The following is a 15,719-nucleotide window of genomic DNA, read 5'->3' as shown; positions in this document are numbered from 1 at the left end:
ATGCAGCAGGAGGTCAGCCAGAGTTGCCTGTGTCAGGCATGCAAAGCATACCAGAGCAGACACACCTGCTTCATCAGCTCTCTTGCTTTGCCCATTCCTTGGTCCCCAAATTTGAACTATTTTCTTTAAATCAAGGCATTCTACAACCAAACCTCACCTTTCTAGGCTGAGCGTTCAGGTTGTGGAATAAACACTAACATGGGGGTGGGGGTGGTGGAATCAGTGATTCTGTCAGATGCCAAACTCTTCTTGTAGACAAAAGAAATGAAGGTCTGGCTTTCCCAAAATTAACATGCAGCACAATTATTAGCATGCACTGTACCACTGTCCTCACTATTTGCTAGTGAAGAGATGGAATATGGAAAAGTACAGGTCATTGTGGAACGACCTTAACATTTTCCTTTTAGCGTCTGCATTAACTGGAAACGTGCCTTTACCGGGGTTAGCCCCAAGTTAATTGCATATTTGGTAGTGGATGTTAATATTTAACGTGGAATGGTTACTTTTACTTGAACTAGTGTAGAGAAAATACCCCTTGAGTTCCAGAGAGAACAGCAGGCTCATCCTGTCGTGACACTGTCCCCGCAGCCATGCAGTCACACCTCCTGTTCCACTGGAGCAGCTGGGAACGTAGCTGTTACCATGGTGGATTAGACGTGGGGGTCCATGTAGCCCAGTAACCTATGCCAGCTCTTGCAGCTGCTTTGGGGGAAGGTGTGGGACATGCTGCCGTAGACTTATGGGGGAATCTGCCCCCAGGGAAATCGTCCCCCTAATCTCCCACTACATCCACTTCTGCTTCTGCCCCAGATACTGTGAAGAAGGCTGAGGCTTCAAGGCATAAGGGCTTGCTTCTAAGATATTAACTACCGTAACTGGGTATGCTTGTTATTCCATAAATGCTTAAACCTTCTTTTGGCTCCTGCTAAGCTGAGCCTCCATGCTAGACTGTAGCAATGAAGTGCACCGGCTAGTTGTGAAATGCATGAAAAAGCTTTAGACTTGTGAGTTTCATTCAGCCTCCCTGTTACCAGACCAATGAGACAGTCCTAGTCCATCTTCTCCAGACTTCTTTTAAATATGTATAGATATATAATGTGTCCTATTCCCCAACGTAAATCGTTCCAGTTAGCTCTCCTTACAAACTGAGGCAATGGATCCCGATTGTAATAGATGTTTCCCATTCAGATTAACAAGACACTATCTTCTTATGCTTCACCCCACTCAGATATTTAAAGCCATTCCAGGAATTTTTGAAGTGCACTGTTCTACTTAAACACAATACTCTCACAAGCTTATACAACCCTGTCTTTTCATTTACGCCTGAGAGAGACTGTGGATTCACAGTTCTTTCCCTCCTACTCCTGTTCCTTCCATGAGCATGTACTAGCTCTGGAACTGTGTTACCAAAGATCTTACACACACAAAAAAACCATGCACACTGTTAGGAATGTCCTGTTTCTCCAGTTTTAATAAACCCACTTCCACCCCAGTGATGGCAGGCTGTCAAATGCTGTGAATGAGCCAGTGTTTTAGCACTTATCTGTACAATTACAGTGCCCAACCCTTGGCCAACAATGCACACTTGCGGTTTCTGGTATGAAAGGATTTCACAGTCCAATTCAGGAAACAAACTTCTACAAAATATACAACTTGAAAGGGATCCTAGGTGTCGAGACGTTCTCCCTAGAAACCTGGAGATTGGGCACTGAGTTCTGCACCAGGAACTCCATGAGCGACAGCCTAATGCACCTGATGAGCAACAGAGTTGAAGTCCCTGCTGTTGTCACTAAGCTCATCCTTCCAGGATACGATTAATTAGTTTCATTTCCTCAGGAGTCATTGGGTTCAGGTTAAATCCTTTCAGCTCAGCTTTACCTGAGAGAGAACAAGCAGGAAATCAAGATTGGGCTACAAGACATTAACTGTCCGGTTGAAAGTGTTCTCCCAACTACTGCTGGTCCAGAAAACCCAGAGAAGAGCTGGCACCAGCTGACAGAACAATTGCCAAAGTTGTCATGGCATGGCCAGCTAGCCTTTGGCAACAACTTATCACCTGGTTACCAGGGGCAGTGGAATCTGCCAAAGCAGCTGTGCAGTAGTCACAGCCACGTGCTCTAAAAGCTAGACAATACGTGACTTTTGCATTGAAGAGAACAGAGGTGTCACTGTTCCAGGAATATACTCCGCTCCTGGGTTTTGGGACACTGAACGTGGTTTCAGACCCTGTCACAATACCTTGCGCTTCAAACAGATGGTTGACCTTCACTCTCAGCTCTTTCCGAAGGGTGTTTATTTCCTCATCCAAGTGCTCCTGATCTGAGAAAGCAGCGACGGGAGTAATGAAACATTCTAGAATATCGTTTGAGAGCAACCAGCACCCCCCAAATTCACAGCTACTTCTGGCAAATCTATTCCAATCTGAACCTCCAGCACAGAGTGGGAAGCCTCTTCTCTTGCCTTCTCCGTGAATTCTTGGGGTCAGGAGGCTGGCTGCATCATACTGGTACATAAGAAACATAACCCTGTTCCGGTTCTCCCAGAAAATGCGCTTGCCAGATTCCCCCTTTCCAAGTAAGTATAATGAACTGGATGGCAGAGGTATGAGTCCATTTGTAATGCCAGCATGACCTTTGAACACGATGTGCCATCTCCAGGCTGGAAGCCAAACAGCTGGGTCTTCCGAGTAACGTACGTTTGGAGGGGCAGGTACTATCTTCCTGGGGACAGGGGAGGGAGGACAGATGCCTGTGCAGGCGTATATGAGCGTGCAGCTCCTAGAAGTCCAAGCTTCTGTGCTCCACCAAAATACTCACCTGTTTTCACAGGTGTTAAGGCCAGAGGGGCCCTTACATTACCCACTCTGGCCTCCGTAAAACACAGGCTGAGGAATTCCATCTGGTTACCTTTGTGCCGTTGTAAAACAAACCAACCAACCTTCAGTTTCAATGAATGCCCCTAGTTCCTCCTATCGTGAGAGGGAGTGAATACGAGTTCCTGATCTACCTTCTCGAGGCCATTCATTCATAGTTTTGTATCTTTTCATCACTCAGCTTTTCTACCAAGGCAAAGTATCTCAACCTCAAGAGGACAGCAAAGGTCCTCTTGATACTCATTTCTGAAGCCCCTCTACTTCTGCTGTATTCCCTCTACGAGGAAGTGACCAATGCAGCATAAAGTAGTTGGGTGAGTGTGTACCACCAACTTCCTGAATGGCATTCAGATATTTTCAGGGTTATTTCCCAACCCATTCTTCATGGAGTCTAACATCCCATTTGGGTTTCTCACAGCAAAGGCTTCCAAGACACTTCACAAGGAGGCCTGGGTCTTTCTTAGCAGCAGCAGCGTACAACCCACTACAAGGTAGGAAAAGACAAAGTGGCCCAGCCGTCAATCCAGTGAATACAAGCACTCCTGCGACACGGGACGCCCCACGTATGTATCCAAGGAGAGGCAGGAAAGGGAACGCAGCTTGCAAAATCACAAGCAAGTTGTCAGTCTGGCAGTGAACTTACCTTTCTGCATCATTTCTTTGGTCGTTGATTTTGGAAGCTGAATAAACATATTTCCAAAGCAGACCATCGCGTCACCTACAAAGAGAGAGGCAGCTTTTGTAAATAAACATTTTCCGAATGAAAACCGCTCCTCCCCGCACTCCTGCCAGGTGCACACCAAATGCAAAATTCAACAAACGGGCTAATTTTTGAAGGCCCCTTGATGCTCAACATCAGTCTGCAGCATCACTTAGGAGAGCGTCTACAGGCAATTAAATGTGATTCAGTCTCATAAGACCCGTGCAAGGGTGAGTTAGTCACCAAACAATCCACCCATGCACAGATGAACGCTGACTGCGCGCGGGCTTTATTTTGTTTCACCACTCAGAAATGAAGCAATATTTACTGTGGAGAGGAGGCTTTGCCTGCCACTTTGAAGTGCGGTTCTCGCCTGGAAGATGACTATAAAATATGAGTACGGGAGCGTACGAGTGATGTTGTAGCGGCGATGGTCCAGGGGTCATGCAAGAGGCAAGGATTTTGTAGGGCGATATTTTCTATCGGCTCAACTGCACGGCTGGGGTAGAGCCAGACGAGCTGCGACCACGGCCCCAAAGAAGAACGTCTTGCGTTTGAAAGCTTGTCTGACTCTATCCCAGCGACGCAGCTGGTGCAATACAAGAGATCACCCTAAGAAATTCTTGCCTCTCATATAAACCATATCCTTCCACATTTACCCTCTGTAAATTTAAAAAGCGTATTGCTTTCCTGCGAGCTCAACCCTAACTTGGGCGTTCGTGTCAACGTTGGCGTCCTTCTGCCTCGCCAAACGAAGCTTCGGTGAATTGTTCTGCGCATAAAAACTGCAGGGAAGTCGGGCTGGAAGGGACGGTCGGACCACGGGGTAAAACGCCTTCCTGACCCCAAATACGGCGTCGGTCGGCCTGGCGCAGAGGGGCGAGACCCGGCAGCCGGGACCTGCAGGTCAGCGGGAGCATCGGCACGGTGCAGCCGGGGCTGCGGGCGGCGCCAGCGCCTCGACCCCCGACACGTCACAGAACGGGGGTTGCCGGAGCCCGGTTTGGGGCAGTCCCGGCCTCGTCGCGCTCTTCCGTTCCCCGCGCCAGGGCGGCCGTCGCCTGGACAGCTCGCGCCGCCCGAGCCCTCACCGCCCCCGAGTCGCCGCGCTTCGTTCCTGCCCTCGGGAAAACACGGGGCCGTTCTCCCGAGGCCGAGAACCGACACAGCCGCGGCAGGCGACACGCGTTTAACGCAACGGCTGCCGGTGAACTGAGCGTTTGACGTGACGGCTGCCGGCTCGGCGCTCACCGTCGGGGTGCGGGTCCTTGTGCAGCGCACGCAGCGCCTCGCGGTTCCGGTTCCGCTTGACGTCCAGGTCCACGATCTGCGGGCAGAGGGCGGGGGAGGGGTGAGGCCCGGGGCGCGGGGCGTGGCCCGGGCCAGGGGGCGTGGCCTAGCCGGGGTGGGGGCGGTACCTGCTGCCGCGCCGCCAGCGTCTCCTCTGCCAGCACCTCCACCTCGGCCACGCAGCGCAGCACCGCCGCCGGTTCCCGCGCCATGGCGCCCGCCGGAAGTGCGCCCGCCCGGAAGTGCGCGCCGCCGGTCCGCCCGGAAGTGCGTCCTCCCGGAAACGCGGCCCCGCGCCCCAGGCCCGGCGCTGGGAAGGCCCGCCCCCACCAGGTGCCACCTGACCCGTGTGTCCCACGTGGGGGCGTACTTACCCCCCCAGGTGCCACGTGGGGCTGTGTCCTGGTCCTGCGTGGGGCGCCACGTGGGGGTGTTGCTAGACCCCCCCTCCCACTTCCCGCGTGGGCCTGTAAATCCCCTCTTCTGCCCCCCCCGGCCCCCCCGCAGCAGTGAGGCCCCGTGGCCGAGCTGCACCCGTGGGCGGTGGACGGGGCGCAACGTGGCCACCCAGGGATGCCGGGTGCACGGGGGACGGCCATGGAGCCACCCGTGACCCCCCCGTGGGCAGGGTCTGGATCCGCCACACGCCACGCTGGCACAGCCCGTGTCCTCCCGCCGTCCGGCCCTCGCGGGATCGCGGACCGGCTCCCCGTGCTCCCAGACCCGGGCGCTGCTCGGAGGTACGTCCGCGCCGAGACGGAGTCCGCCGCGCCAGGCTCCGCTCAAGCAGGGGCCGGGGAGGTTTGCCTCGTGGAGACGAACCCACCTCTGTAGGTTTGCCCCCAGTTTGCCCCAGGGAAACGAACTGATGTGCATAGATTTGCCCCCAATTTGCCCCATGGAAACAAACTGACACCTGTAGGTTTGCCCCCGGTTTGCCCCGTGGAGACGAACCAACGTGTGTAGATTTGACCCCATTTTGCCCCATGGAGACGAACTGATGTGCATAGATTTGCCCCCGGTTTACCCCATGGAGATGAACCAATGTATGTAGATTTGCCCCTGGTTTGCCCCATGGAGACGAACTGATATGTGTAGATTTGCCCCCAGTTTCCCCACGGAGACGAACCGATATGTGTAGATTTGCCCCCGGTTTCCCCATGGAGACGAACCGATGCACATAGATTTACCCCCATTTTGCCCCATGGAGACAAACTGATGTGCATAGATTTGCCCCCGGTTTGCCCCATGGAGATGAACCAATGTATGTAGATTTGCCCCTAGTTTGCCCCATGGAAACAAACTGACGTGTGTAGATTTGCCCTGGGTTGCCCCATGGAGATGAACTGATATGTGTAGATTTGCCCCCAGTTTCCCCACGGAGACGAACCGATATGTGTAGATTTGCCCCCGGTTTCCCAATGGAGACGAACCGATGCACATAGATTTACCCCCAATTTGCCCCATGGAAACAAACTGACACCTGTAGGTTTGCCCCTGGTTTGCCCCATGGAGACGAACCAACGTGTGTAGATTTGCCCCCATTTTGCCCCATGAAGATGAACTGATGCGCGTAGATTTGCCCCCAGTTTGCCCCATGGAAACGAACTGATGTGCATAGATTTGCCCCATGGAGACTAACCAATGTATGTAGATTTGCCCTGGGTTGCCCCATGGAGACGAACTGATATGTGTAGATTTGCCCCCGGTTTCCCCATGGAGACGCACCAATGTCTGTGGCTAGATCTCTCTATCTAGACGCAAGATCCATGGCACAAGCTCTCGTGGGCTGCAGCTCGCTTCATCCGATGCAGCGAAAGGACGTGCCCAGAGCAGCATATAAGGAGAGAGAAATTGCAATACCAAAGACAAAGCCGGGGAAAGTGGAGCAATGGTGGGGGAAGCAAACAGGCAGTAAACCCGCAGGAGCAAAGGGGTCACAAAACCTAATCCGGGTAATGGGATAAGCATCCGTGGTCCCTGTCTAAACCACCCCGTACAGTCCATCTGTAGGGGTTTCTTGTCCTGCACGGTTGACTCACACTGAGCTGTAGCTCTGGCGGTCAGGCGCACAAAGGCCCGTGCCCCCTGCCAAACAGAGCAGCCTTGGCACGAGCCCCGAGTGCGGACGTGGTGCTTTTTCTAGTGGTATTTTTCCACTGGTAGAAACGTTTGCCTACCAGACGACTGTGCCTAGGTGTTCGCACCTGAATATTTCGATCTCTGTTGGGGGCCGCTCAAAGGCCACATGCCAGGGGTGTTCCCGTGTGCGGGGAGGGAGCCGCGCTTGTACGGCAAGAATCCCTGGAAGCAAAATCAATACCTTCTAGAGAATTCACGGCCAAAGAGACGACGGTTGAGGAAGGAAGCCTCTCATTCTGAAATCCGTAATGGCAGTATAAAGAAGTATTGCTTGGCATGGGAGGCTAAGCACTGGCTCAGGTATTTGCTTGGGGTAAAGCCTATTAAGCACCCTTTTCCCTTTTTCCATCTGTCTGCCCATTGCCTGCATGCCCCTTTTGTTGCCAGAATCCCCGGTGATGGATTATTTGCTGCAAAAATGACAGCTGAGGGTTTGGCATCTCCAGACACGGAGCTGTTCCTGTGGAAGTGAGTCAGCACCTGTTTTGATGAAGCAGCAATTCTGCTATGTGTGATGGAGTAAATTACATTAATGTAATTAAACAGGAGCCCTCGCTTCACAAGAAGCATCTGTTTAACGCACAGAAGCAATAAAAGTGAGGGATCAGGGCTTCTCGGAGACCCGTCTGTGCCAAGTCTCGGAGCGGTTGTCATTAAGATATTGAAGGCTCTTCTTGGCATTAAGGAACTACTTTAGCTGCTGCTGAAGTCTTCAAGATGATGCAGCTACACATAGGCTTGGCGCTTGGTTGTGGGCTGCAGAAGTTAAAAAGGTTTTGCCTAAGAAATGCATAAGAATATGCCTCTGAATGAATGTTCCTGATTGATTTGTGAGAGACTCTTTTTGCTCTGTTGGAAGTGACCGGCAGCGTCAGAATCCGCTCACGCGGTGCCAGGTTTCCTAGGGCCGGGAGAACAAACTGCTGGACGGGCGCAAAGCAGAGGGTGAGCACTTGTGTGTCCGTAAGGCCTCTAGACCACCGAGGGGGGATGAGGAGAATTAAAGGGGATGATGATGCTGTTGGAGGAAAGCTAAATGAATTCCTTGCAGCAGTCTTTGCTAAAGCAGATGATGAGGAAATTCCTATCCCCAGAGCATTCTTTACAGGAAATCACGGTACGGCATTAACAGAGCAAGAAGTCTCCGAGGAAGAGATTATGGAACAGCTCAAATAACTTGAGTGCAACGAATCTCTAGGACCAGATGGCGTTCGCACGAGAGTACTGAAGGAGCTGTAACGTGAGATTGCTCAGCTGTGGCTGAGGATCGGGGACCGATCCCTCACCGTGTCATTGCGTGCGCCGTACTGGCCCAAAAGAGATGAGCTGAAACTGTGTCGGGTGAAGAGCAGGGCTGCCAGGGCGGCTGGAGGAATGGAGAGCCTGCTTTGTGAGAGGAGACTGGTGGGTCGTAGCCTCAGGCTTCAGGGCTTCTGCTGGTCACCTGAAGGAGCAAGGAAGAGCTTGCCCCTCTCAGCTTTAAGCCCTGGACATTGGAGAGGTGGGAGATGGGGTGCTGGTGGCCCCGGAGGTATTGAGAGACCTCCCAGGTGCAAGGACCGCGGGGGTTGTGCCTGCCTCTAGCATGGGGCATGGTCAGCTGTCTAGGTCTATTTGAACATATCTTGTCCAAGAAATGGCCTGCCACTGCCATGGCAAAGGTCTCGGTGCTCCCGTTGTGTGTCCCGCTCCCATCCTGTGCCCGCAGTGGGGTTTTGGGGCAGGGGCTGCCCCAGATCTACAGTGTGGGAAAGGGCCTGGAGTGGATGTTGTGGATGCACAGCTGGCTGCCAGCATGTGCAGGGGCCCCATCTGGGATTTCCTAGCAGGTCCCTTCTAGTCCTGAACGCAGGCATTCCCCGGGTCCGGCTACCAAAGAGGAGCCACTGAGAACTGAAGAGCTGGGAGCCTCGTCCTAACTGTACCGGCAAACTCGGGCAGGCTTAAGGGTAGACCCTGATACTCTGACCCACTGGGAAGCTTTGGCCAAGCTATTAAAATAATGGCGGGAGGGGAAGAGGGCAGATACAATCGACCAGGATTTTTCAGACCCTTTTGACAAGGTTCTTCACAAGCGGTGCCCCAAGGTAGAAACCCTCAAGACAGGAGCGGAGAGGGCAGTCTTCAGAGTACAGTTAGGAGTAAAGCCATGGCAGGAAAAGAGGCGGCGGTGGTGACTGATGAGACTGATGATGGCATTTTAAGGTAGAAGGTCAAGGTTTCGAAATAGGCCAAGGAGTCCTTGGCTGCAGAGCGTACCGGGCCGGGAGGGGGCATTTCTGGTGTGTTGGTGTTACCAGCCAGGAGGCTGAAATGGGAAAGAACTGGTGACATTGGGTAGGGAAGCCCAGCCCCATCTTACAGACAGTTACTCAGGATAAATTATTTGAAAGCAAGGAGGTTCCTGCCTGAGTCACAAGAGTGGGGACACAAGAGTGAGGACAGGCCTTTTACTTAGAGCTAGGCTGTTCTCAGGGTTTGTAAATCAGCAAAGGGGCCAAAGCCGGAGTTGTAGCAAGTGAATTTAGCTCTGCCGATGGCAGTGACGTGCTGGATTACATCACCACTCCACTGACTCTGGCCTGGCACCTTTGGGAATAGATTTTTCCCCTAATGGATGCGACAGATGTCAAATGATTAGATGGGAGAGACGAGCTGTTTGAGCAGTGGCAGGAGGTGAATGTGATCTGGGAAGGGGCAAGCCCCTGAGATTAGAGCAACAACATTTCTTTATGAAGTGAGTAGCTAAGGCATAGAAGGAGCTGCGTGGGAGCGGTGGCATCCTTGGCACAGCACGCACCGAGGGGCACGTCTGCAAACAGCCTGCTGGGGGGGGCTGTTTGGAGTCCCGTGGAAATCGATCTTCAACTCCTTCCCTGAAACCCACTTTAGCCAGAGGGCCGAGTCCTCCTCTCACTTGCCCCCCTGCACCTCTGCTGAAGTTGGGGGTAAGGAAAATAGGGTCCAATCCTTGAGTCTGCACAGAGTAAAGAACCCTCTGCTCTTGGGGCCTCCAGATTCACTCTTGTTTGAGTGTGTTTGCAGGTCCAGGCCTTGGAGCTGCCCTTTCAGGAGACGCTGTGCGCTGAGCAGGGCAGACTGCTGTGTCCGGCACTGCCCTGGGCTCCCATCCCCGGAGCCCCAGAGCGGTTGCTGGTGGTGGCAGGTAGGCAGCAGTTACAGCGGAGCCAGCAGGAGGGGAAGAGGAGGGGCCGAGCCAACATAATGATTTGTTCCCCCAGCTCGGTCTGGGTTTGTGCTCAACGCTTGCACACGCCAAGGAACTTTTTAGATGAAAGCCCTTTGCTTCCCCGCCTGTCTCAGCCTCTATAAATAATGTATGCTTCATCATAAGCAACCCCCCTCTCCCAGCACCCCGCGCTTGTGCCGGCTCGTCCGCGCTGCTTTCTAACAATGCGCCCGTGTCAGGCAGATGGGCTCATTAATAGCAGCAGGTCACCCTTTTTTTTCAACCACACGTAATAAAGAGAGCATTAGAACAGCCCAGTCGATGAGATCAGATTTCCCTCTCCACGGCGAAGCAGCTCTTTCAGAGCCCGGGTGATGATTACCCCTGCCAGTTCCCTCGGGGAAGGGGACGAAGCTTCATTCATCATGCAAGCCCTCTTGGAAGGCTCTCTGTCTCTCCCCCTCTCCGAACGCGCTGACGTTTCGTGAGTCGGTGGCAACAAATGAACCTCGGAGTCAGAGGTGCCCAGTGTTTGGGGGTATGGGGCCACCCTGGAGCTCAGAGCCTGCATTTAAATCCTCGTGCACTTTAAGAGGAAAGCTAGCTCCGCAGGCCCTGGTGTTCCCTGGTAGTCCTGTTTCTTGGGCACAGGAGTCGTTGCATGTTGGAGTGCCTGTGGCTGGAGCTGACATTTCAATCCCACCCTGCTCTTGCCAGGGGCGGGTGCCTGAAGACTTGATTTAGGACTTGAGGCTTCTGGGCCTCTCTGTCTGATGGGCTCCCAGGTGTGACAAGGGGAAGGTCCTTCCACAGCAAAGTGTTTTTCTTTCCGTTTTTCCAGATTGTAAGGGGCTGAAGGGCCCTCGTGAGATCATCAGGTCCAGCCCCCTGCACTAGATTCACTGATTCAGGGAACCGCGAGTGGTGGGTTTTGGTCTCCTCCTGGGATCGCAAGTAGCTGAGGGCAGCACAACGGGTGATAACATGAACAAAACAAAAAGACCCAGTGTATCGCGCATCTTTCGAGTGCGGCTGAGAAACATTACTCCTAGGTGCTGGGATGCAAGCAAAGTGCTGGGGCTGCCTAGACAGGCTGTGTGCTAGAAATGTATTTGGAAGAGGGGCTTGAAGTGACATGAGAGAATGGAGCTGAGGGAGGAAGTATTGGGAGAGGAGGAGGGGGTCTGGGCAGAAACCAGCCTCAATGGCTGGAGCGAGGCCGCTTTTATAGGAGCCTTGACGTGAGAGAAGGGACTCCTCTGTCTTGCCATCCGCTTGAGACAAGACAAGGTTTTCTGTCTGTGCTTGCTTCTGCCTGGGCTTTCTGCCTATCTCTGAGTGCCCAAGAGACACTGCCTCCATCTCTTCTTTACAGCGTTAGTGAGTCTATCTCCAAAATTTCATCCTACTTTCACCTAATGATTGCTGTTTCTTGATGATAACACTTAACACTTAATTAGCAGTTTGCACTTTCAGAGTATTTTGTGAACACAAACTCGCTGATCTTTAATTTACTTATGGCTGAGCTGGCCTAAACAGCTATCTTCTCGCTACCCCTATCCCATCTCCTACAGCCCAGGTCACTGCTGCTAGGCACCAGCTGGAGTCCTCTCTTCCAGACTGCATTAGCACGAACTGTTAGAACTGGGAATGCTCTTATTATCCTTGTAAATCTCCAAGCTTTAATTCCTGTTCCTGTAGGTAGGACTCTGCTAACTCTTGGCTCCTTGCTTCAGTCCTCCCAGTTGAAAGCGAAGGATTCACTGCAGCTGCATTTCCCCTGAGCTCTAGAAAGACAATCAGCCTGATTGGATTTCTTGCAGCGAGTTTAGCGTTGGTGCCAGGTGCCGGACTGGCAGTGCTAGGGACTGGCTGTGTCTTCACAGACAATGCGTGCACGAGGCAGCGTCAGGGCAGGCTTCTCCACGCCAGCTAGGCAGCGACCTGGATGCACCAGCGTGGAGGGGACGTTTGGCTTCTGTGGCCCGTTCAATCCTCAGCCCTTCTGCTGAGACAGCCTGCAAAGAGGCCAAATAATTCCATGTGTGGCGGCAGCTTTTATGATGCCAGGATCTGGCCTGCAGCTCCAGTCGCATCCGGCATCCGATAGCCCCCCAGAAGGATCGATATACACTGGCAACCTGTGATCTCGAGTGGAAGGGCTGTGTCTTCTCCTCCTGGTCCCCCAAGCCACCTGTTCTCCAGTCCCGCAGTGCTAGGAGGTGCATCAAACACGGTTTAATATTCGGAAAGCGGCTCGTGGGTCTTAAAACACAAAAGCGCTCCAGAGCGGTCATTACTGCCTCCTTTCCAGTTCTACCACGGCGTCTCCTGATGAAAATCACACTGTTCCCTCGCCCGCAGACTGCTGAGGGTCACGGGGAGAGAGGATAAACAGGTGCGCTCCCAGAATACGCTCTCCAATCATCACTGCTCTTTGGTATGATAAACACAGGAAGTGGGATATAGAACAGGGAACTTCCCAGCTGCTCTTGATCTGTGAGGTTTGTTTGGCAGAAAACATTTGAATCCTAAACACTCAGAAATGGGAAGCCGGCCAGGCGGTGTTGGTGTTTTATGTCAAGAAGCTAAATAGCTTCTCGATGCTGGAACAAAACTTCCCCCTGTCTACACGGGGAGGGCAGCCGGTCTGCGCCCGGACACATCACTGAGCCGGTCCATTATTTTCTTCTTGGTTCAGTCAGTGGAAGCTGCCACTGCCGTGGCCTGTAGACGGGCTCACGTTTGAAATCCTGCCCTGAGCTGCCCCCGCGCTCAGGGATTCAACCCGTGCGACCATGCAAAACCAGCACTTCCCACTGGGAGAAATGCAGGCATCAGGTGGAGACAGAGGTGATGGAGGAGATGGTATCCACACCCCTGGGGTGTGACAGCCAGTCCGGCAGGGTCAGCCAGGTTCCCTGAGTCACTGCAGTGACCCGAGGGCCAGAAAAGTCCAGGAGGACGTGACAGCTGGAAGCAGCAGAGGGCTGGGCAGGAGGGTAGGTCCTTTCTGGATTCAGTAGGTTTCAGAGGTGCAGCATAACTCCCGTTGTTAACAACAGAGGACCCACCTTCTCCCCCAAGCAAAGGGCCCGGGAAATAGAAAGAGTGGGCCTGGGTGTTTCTCCCTTTGTCTGACCTTTTTATTCTGTGATGAACCTGAGGCTGAGGGCTGTGAACTGTCTGCGTTACATGCTTGTCTGGCCCCGTTATCTCATAATCTTTGCTGAATTTCTCCTCGCAGCAGGGAAGCACTATTCTCCTCTCATTACTGAGCCTCTGAGAGGCTGTGTGACTTGCACACGGTGGCTCCGCGGCAGGGACGTGAACCTATTGCCTGCTGCCCAGGCCGGTGCGCTAGCTCCTGGGCCTGTCCTTTCTCTCCTTGCAGAGACTGTGTGCTAAGCCTCCCGCAGTGGTAACTCCAGGGGTTCTGGCTCTTCACCATGTGTGTAGACACAAGGAGGAAAGTGAGTGCAGAAATCTGGGGGCATGGGGACTAGAACAAGCTGGCCGGCTCATGGTAATCATCCTTTGTTTGCAGATAATCTCTTAAGAAAGATCAACTGGAGTTTGGCAGCTTACTGATCTTAATCACATAAGGTCATTTGTTCTAGTTAACTAGAGATGTGTTCTGGGCTGCAGCGCTGTGCGCTCAGAGCAGGAAAAGTTCAGGAGATATATAACCCGAGTTGCATTTCCCCGGCATGGCCATGAGCCCTTCATCTATCTCCAAGTTTCCGAACCCTGGCCAGAAAAAACCAGGAGCTCAGGACTAAACTTAGTCTGAAGTATTCTGTTCTCCTTTGGAGGAGTCTGACGTTCGCAGTCAGGTACGAATCCAGAGCCAGACGCTTGCAGTCTATCGTACTGGTTCTGGCTTTATTGCAGTTCCCCAGGGATGCAAGTGGTGCAGGAGGGGGGAGAATCTGATGCTCAGGCCCCGTGCTGGTCTCTCACTCGTGCGTCAGAGTGCCAGATCCTTGCACGGAAGTGATCTCACTTCAGCCTTCCTTTAAAATACTTTTCCATGCTCAATATTGTGGTGGACTCATGAAGCACCTAACTATAGGAATACACACTGGGCTTGAGAACATAGCCACATGGTAAATGGGCCCTTGCTTCACAGACGCATTAATTTAGGTATTTTAGTTTTCAAACAGGGCCAGAATCTTGCTGGGTAATGAAATCCTTGGATGTCTGTCCTGCTCCTCAAACAGGGAACCAGGAGCTTGAAACAGCCTCTCTAAATAAAGGCGCAGCAGCAGCAGGGAAATGATGCCAACAACAGCTTTGCTGCTGATAAGATAGAAGCAGAGAAGAGAGGGCTGGAAAGCACCTCCTGGTTCTTCTCTCTTAGCTAAGCTACTTTTCAATGCCTTTTGATGGAGTGTCAGGGACTTTCCTGCTCAAGTGGCCCTATTTTCCAGCTGCCAATCTCTTCCTGATATCTGAGGCCACGTCTGCACTTGTAAGCGAGACCAGCAGCTTTTGAGCTGGTGTGAAAGTCCCAACATGCGGCATTGCTATAGGATGCTCACTCTTGGCTGACATGCGGTGCATCCACGCAGCAAGAGGGTGTGTCTGCGGTGGGCAGGCATCCCTGCCTCTGCCATGGGTGGGGAGCTTGGACCCTGAGCAGATTGACAAAGTTCTCACATCCGTCTTAAGCATGGGATGGTGCATCTGCCGGGACGTGCAGGACTTCAGCGAGTCACGCAGCAGCGAGGGGGAGGAAGCGAAGGGGGGAAGCTGGAGTCAGCGAGTGAAAGTCAGCACAGGCTGCAGGCATTTGCTAACTGGCCCTGCACCAGGGAGAGCACTTTGGGGCCTGTGCAAATGGCCTTCAATGGATCAGGGTGCAGATCTGGGGGGATCGGCAGTAGGATGGAGAAGGCAGGGCCCTGGGGGGGTGTGGCAAGCGTGCAGCAGTGCGTAGACCCCAAAAGGAGAACTGTTTGAACGATGGGAAGCAGGAGGTTCTCACGCTCGGGAAGCTTGCAGCTTGGGCCTGCCGTTGGCTGGTGGCCAGTCAGTTCAGTGTTGAAAACTCCCTGGTGGGGCGAGGTTATGCTTCAGGTGCACAAGCTATTAAATATGTCCTGCTGCGCAGCAGTGTCATCTTGGGGCCTGTGCAGGAAGCGACAGAATGATTTGGGGCATGGGGGTGGCATGGCATGTGGGGTACATATCCCCGTGCTGCCCCTCTTGAGCATCTAAGGGGAAAGGAGCCCTGCTCTAGCATTGTCTCAATGGAGACATCTCCTGTCTGTCTGGCCAGGGAGAGGCATGATGCTTGCATCTCTGGGATTGCCAGGCTTTTTGAAAATCTGCGACATGCCCCCAGTGGGGTTGTAATGCTGAGGGTAATTCCTGGGGACCCAGCCTCCTCCACACTTCCCTGGCTCATGACGCCATGCCCCAGGCACCCAGACAGCAGCAAAGAAAGGCATAATTCCCACCGGAGCAGATGGCTGAGGTGTGAGCAGTAAATTAAGAGCCTGCTGGAGATGCCTCATGAC

At 53.1% G+C, this 15,719-nt stretch overlaps 2 protein-coding genes across 2 annotated transcripts in view; one reads left to right on the top strand and one right to left on the bottom strand.

Annotated features, from left to right (window-relative positions):
* Positions 1–1,453: 1,453 nt before the first annotated feature.
* Positions 1,454–5,105, bottom strand: PDRG1 (p53 and DNA damage regulated 1). Its single transcript, XM_014596873.3, has 5 exons — positions 4,991–5,105; positions 4,824–4,899; positions 3,516–3,590; positions 2,239–2,319; positions 1,454–1,878 (listed from the first exon to the last, which is right to left on the bottom strand). Exons 1-5 carry the CDS (start codon positions 5,072–5,074, stop codon positions 1,796–1,798), a joined length of 399 nt encoding a protein of 132 aa, XP_014452359.2. The 5' UTR covers positions 5,075–5,105; the 3' UTR covers positions 1,454–1,795.
* Positions 5,066–15,719, top strand: part of XKR7 (XK related 7) — a 33,603-nt gene continuing 22,949 nt past the window's right edge. Inside the window, exon 1 of the mRNA XM_059713134.1 lies at positions 5,066–5,602. Within this exon, the coding sequence (XP_059569117.1) occupies positions 5,436–5,602 (167 nt within the window). The 5' untranslated portion in view covers positions 5,066–5,435. The remainder of the gene's footprint in view (positions 5,603–15,719) is intronic.

Source organism: Alligator mississippiensis, chromosome 9, assembly GCF_030867095.1.
Source record: "Alligator mississippiensis isolate rAllMis1 chromosome 9, rAllMis1, whole genome shotgun sequence".
NCBI classification, from domain to species: Eukaryota; Metazoa; Chordata; order Crocodylia; family Alligatoridae; genus Alligator; species Alligator mississippiensis.
This window is presented reverse-complemented; position numbering and strand designations above follow the sequence as displayed.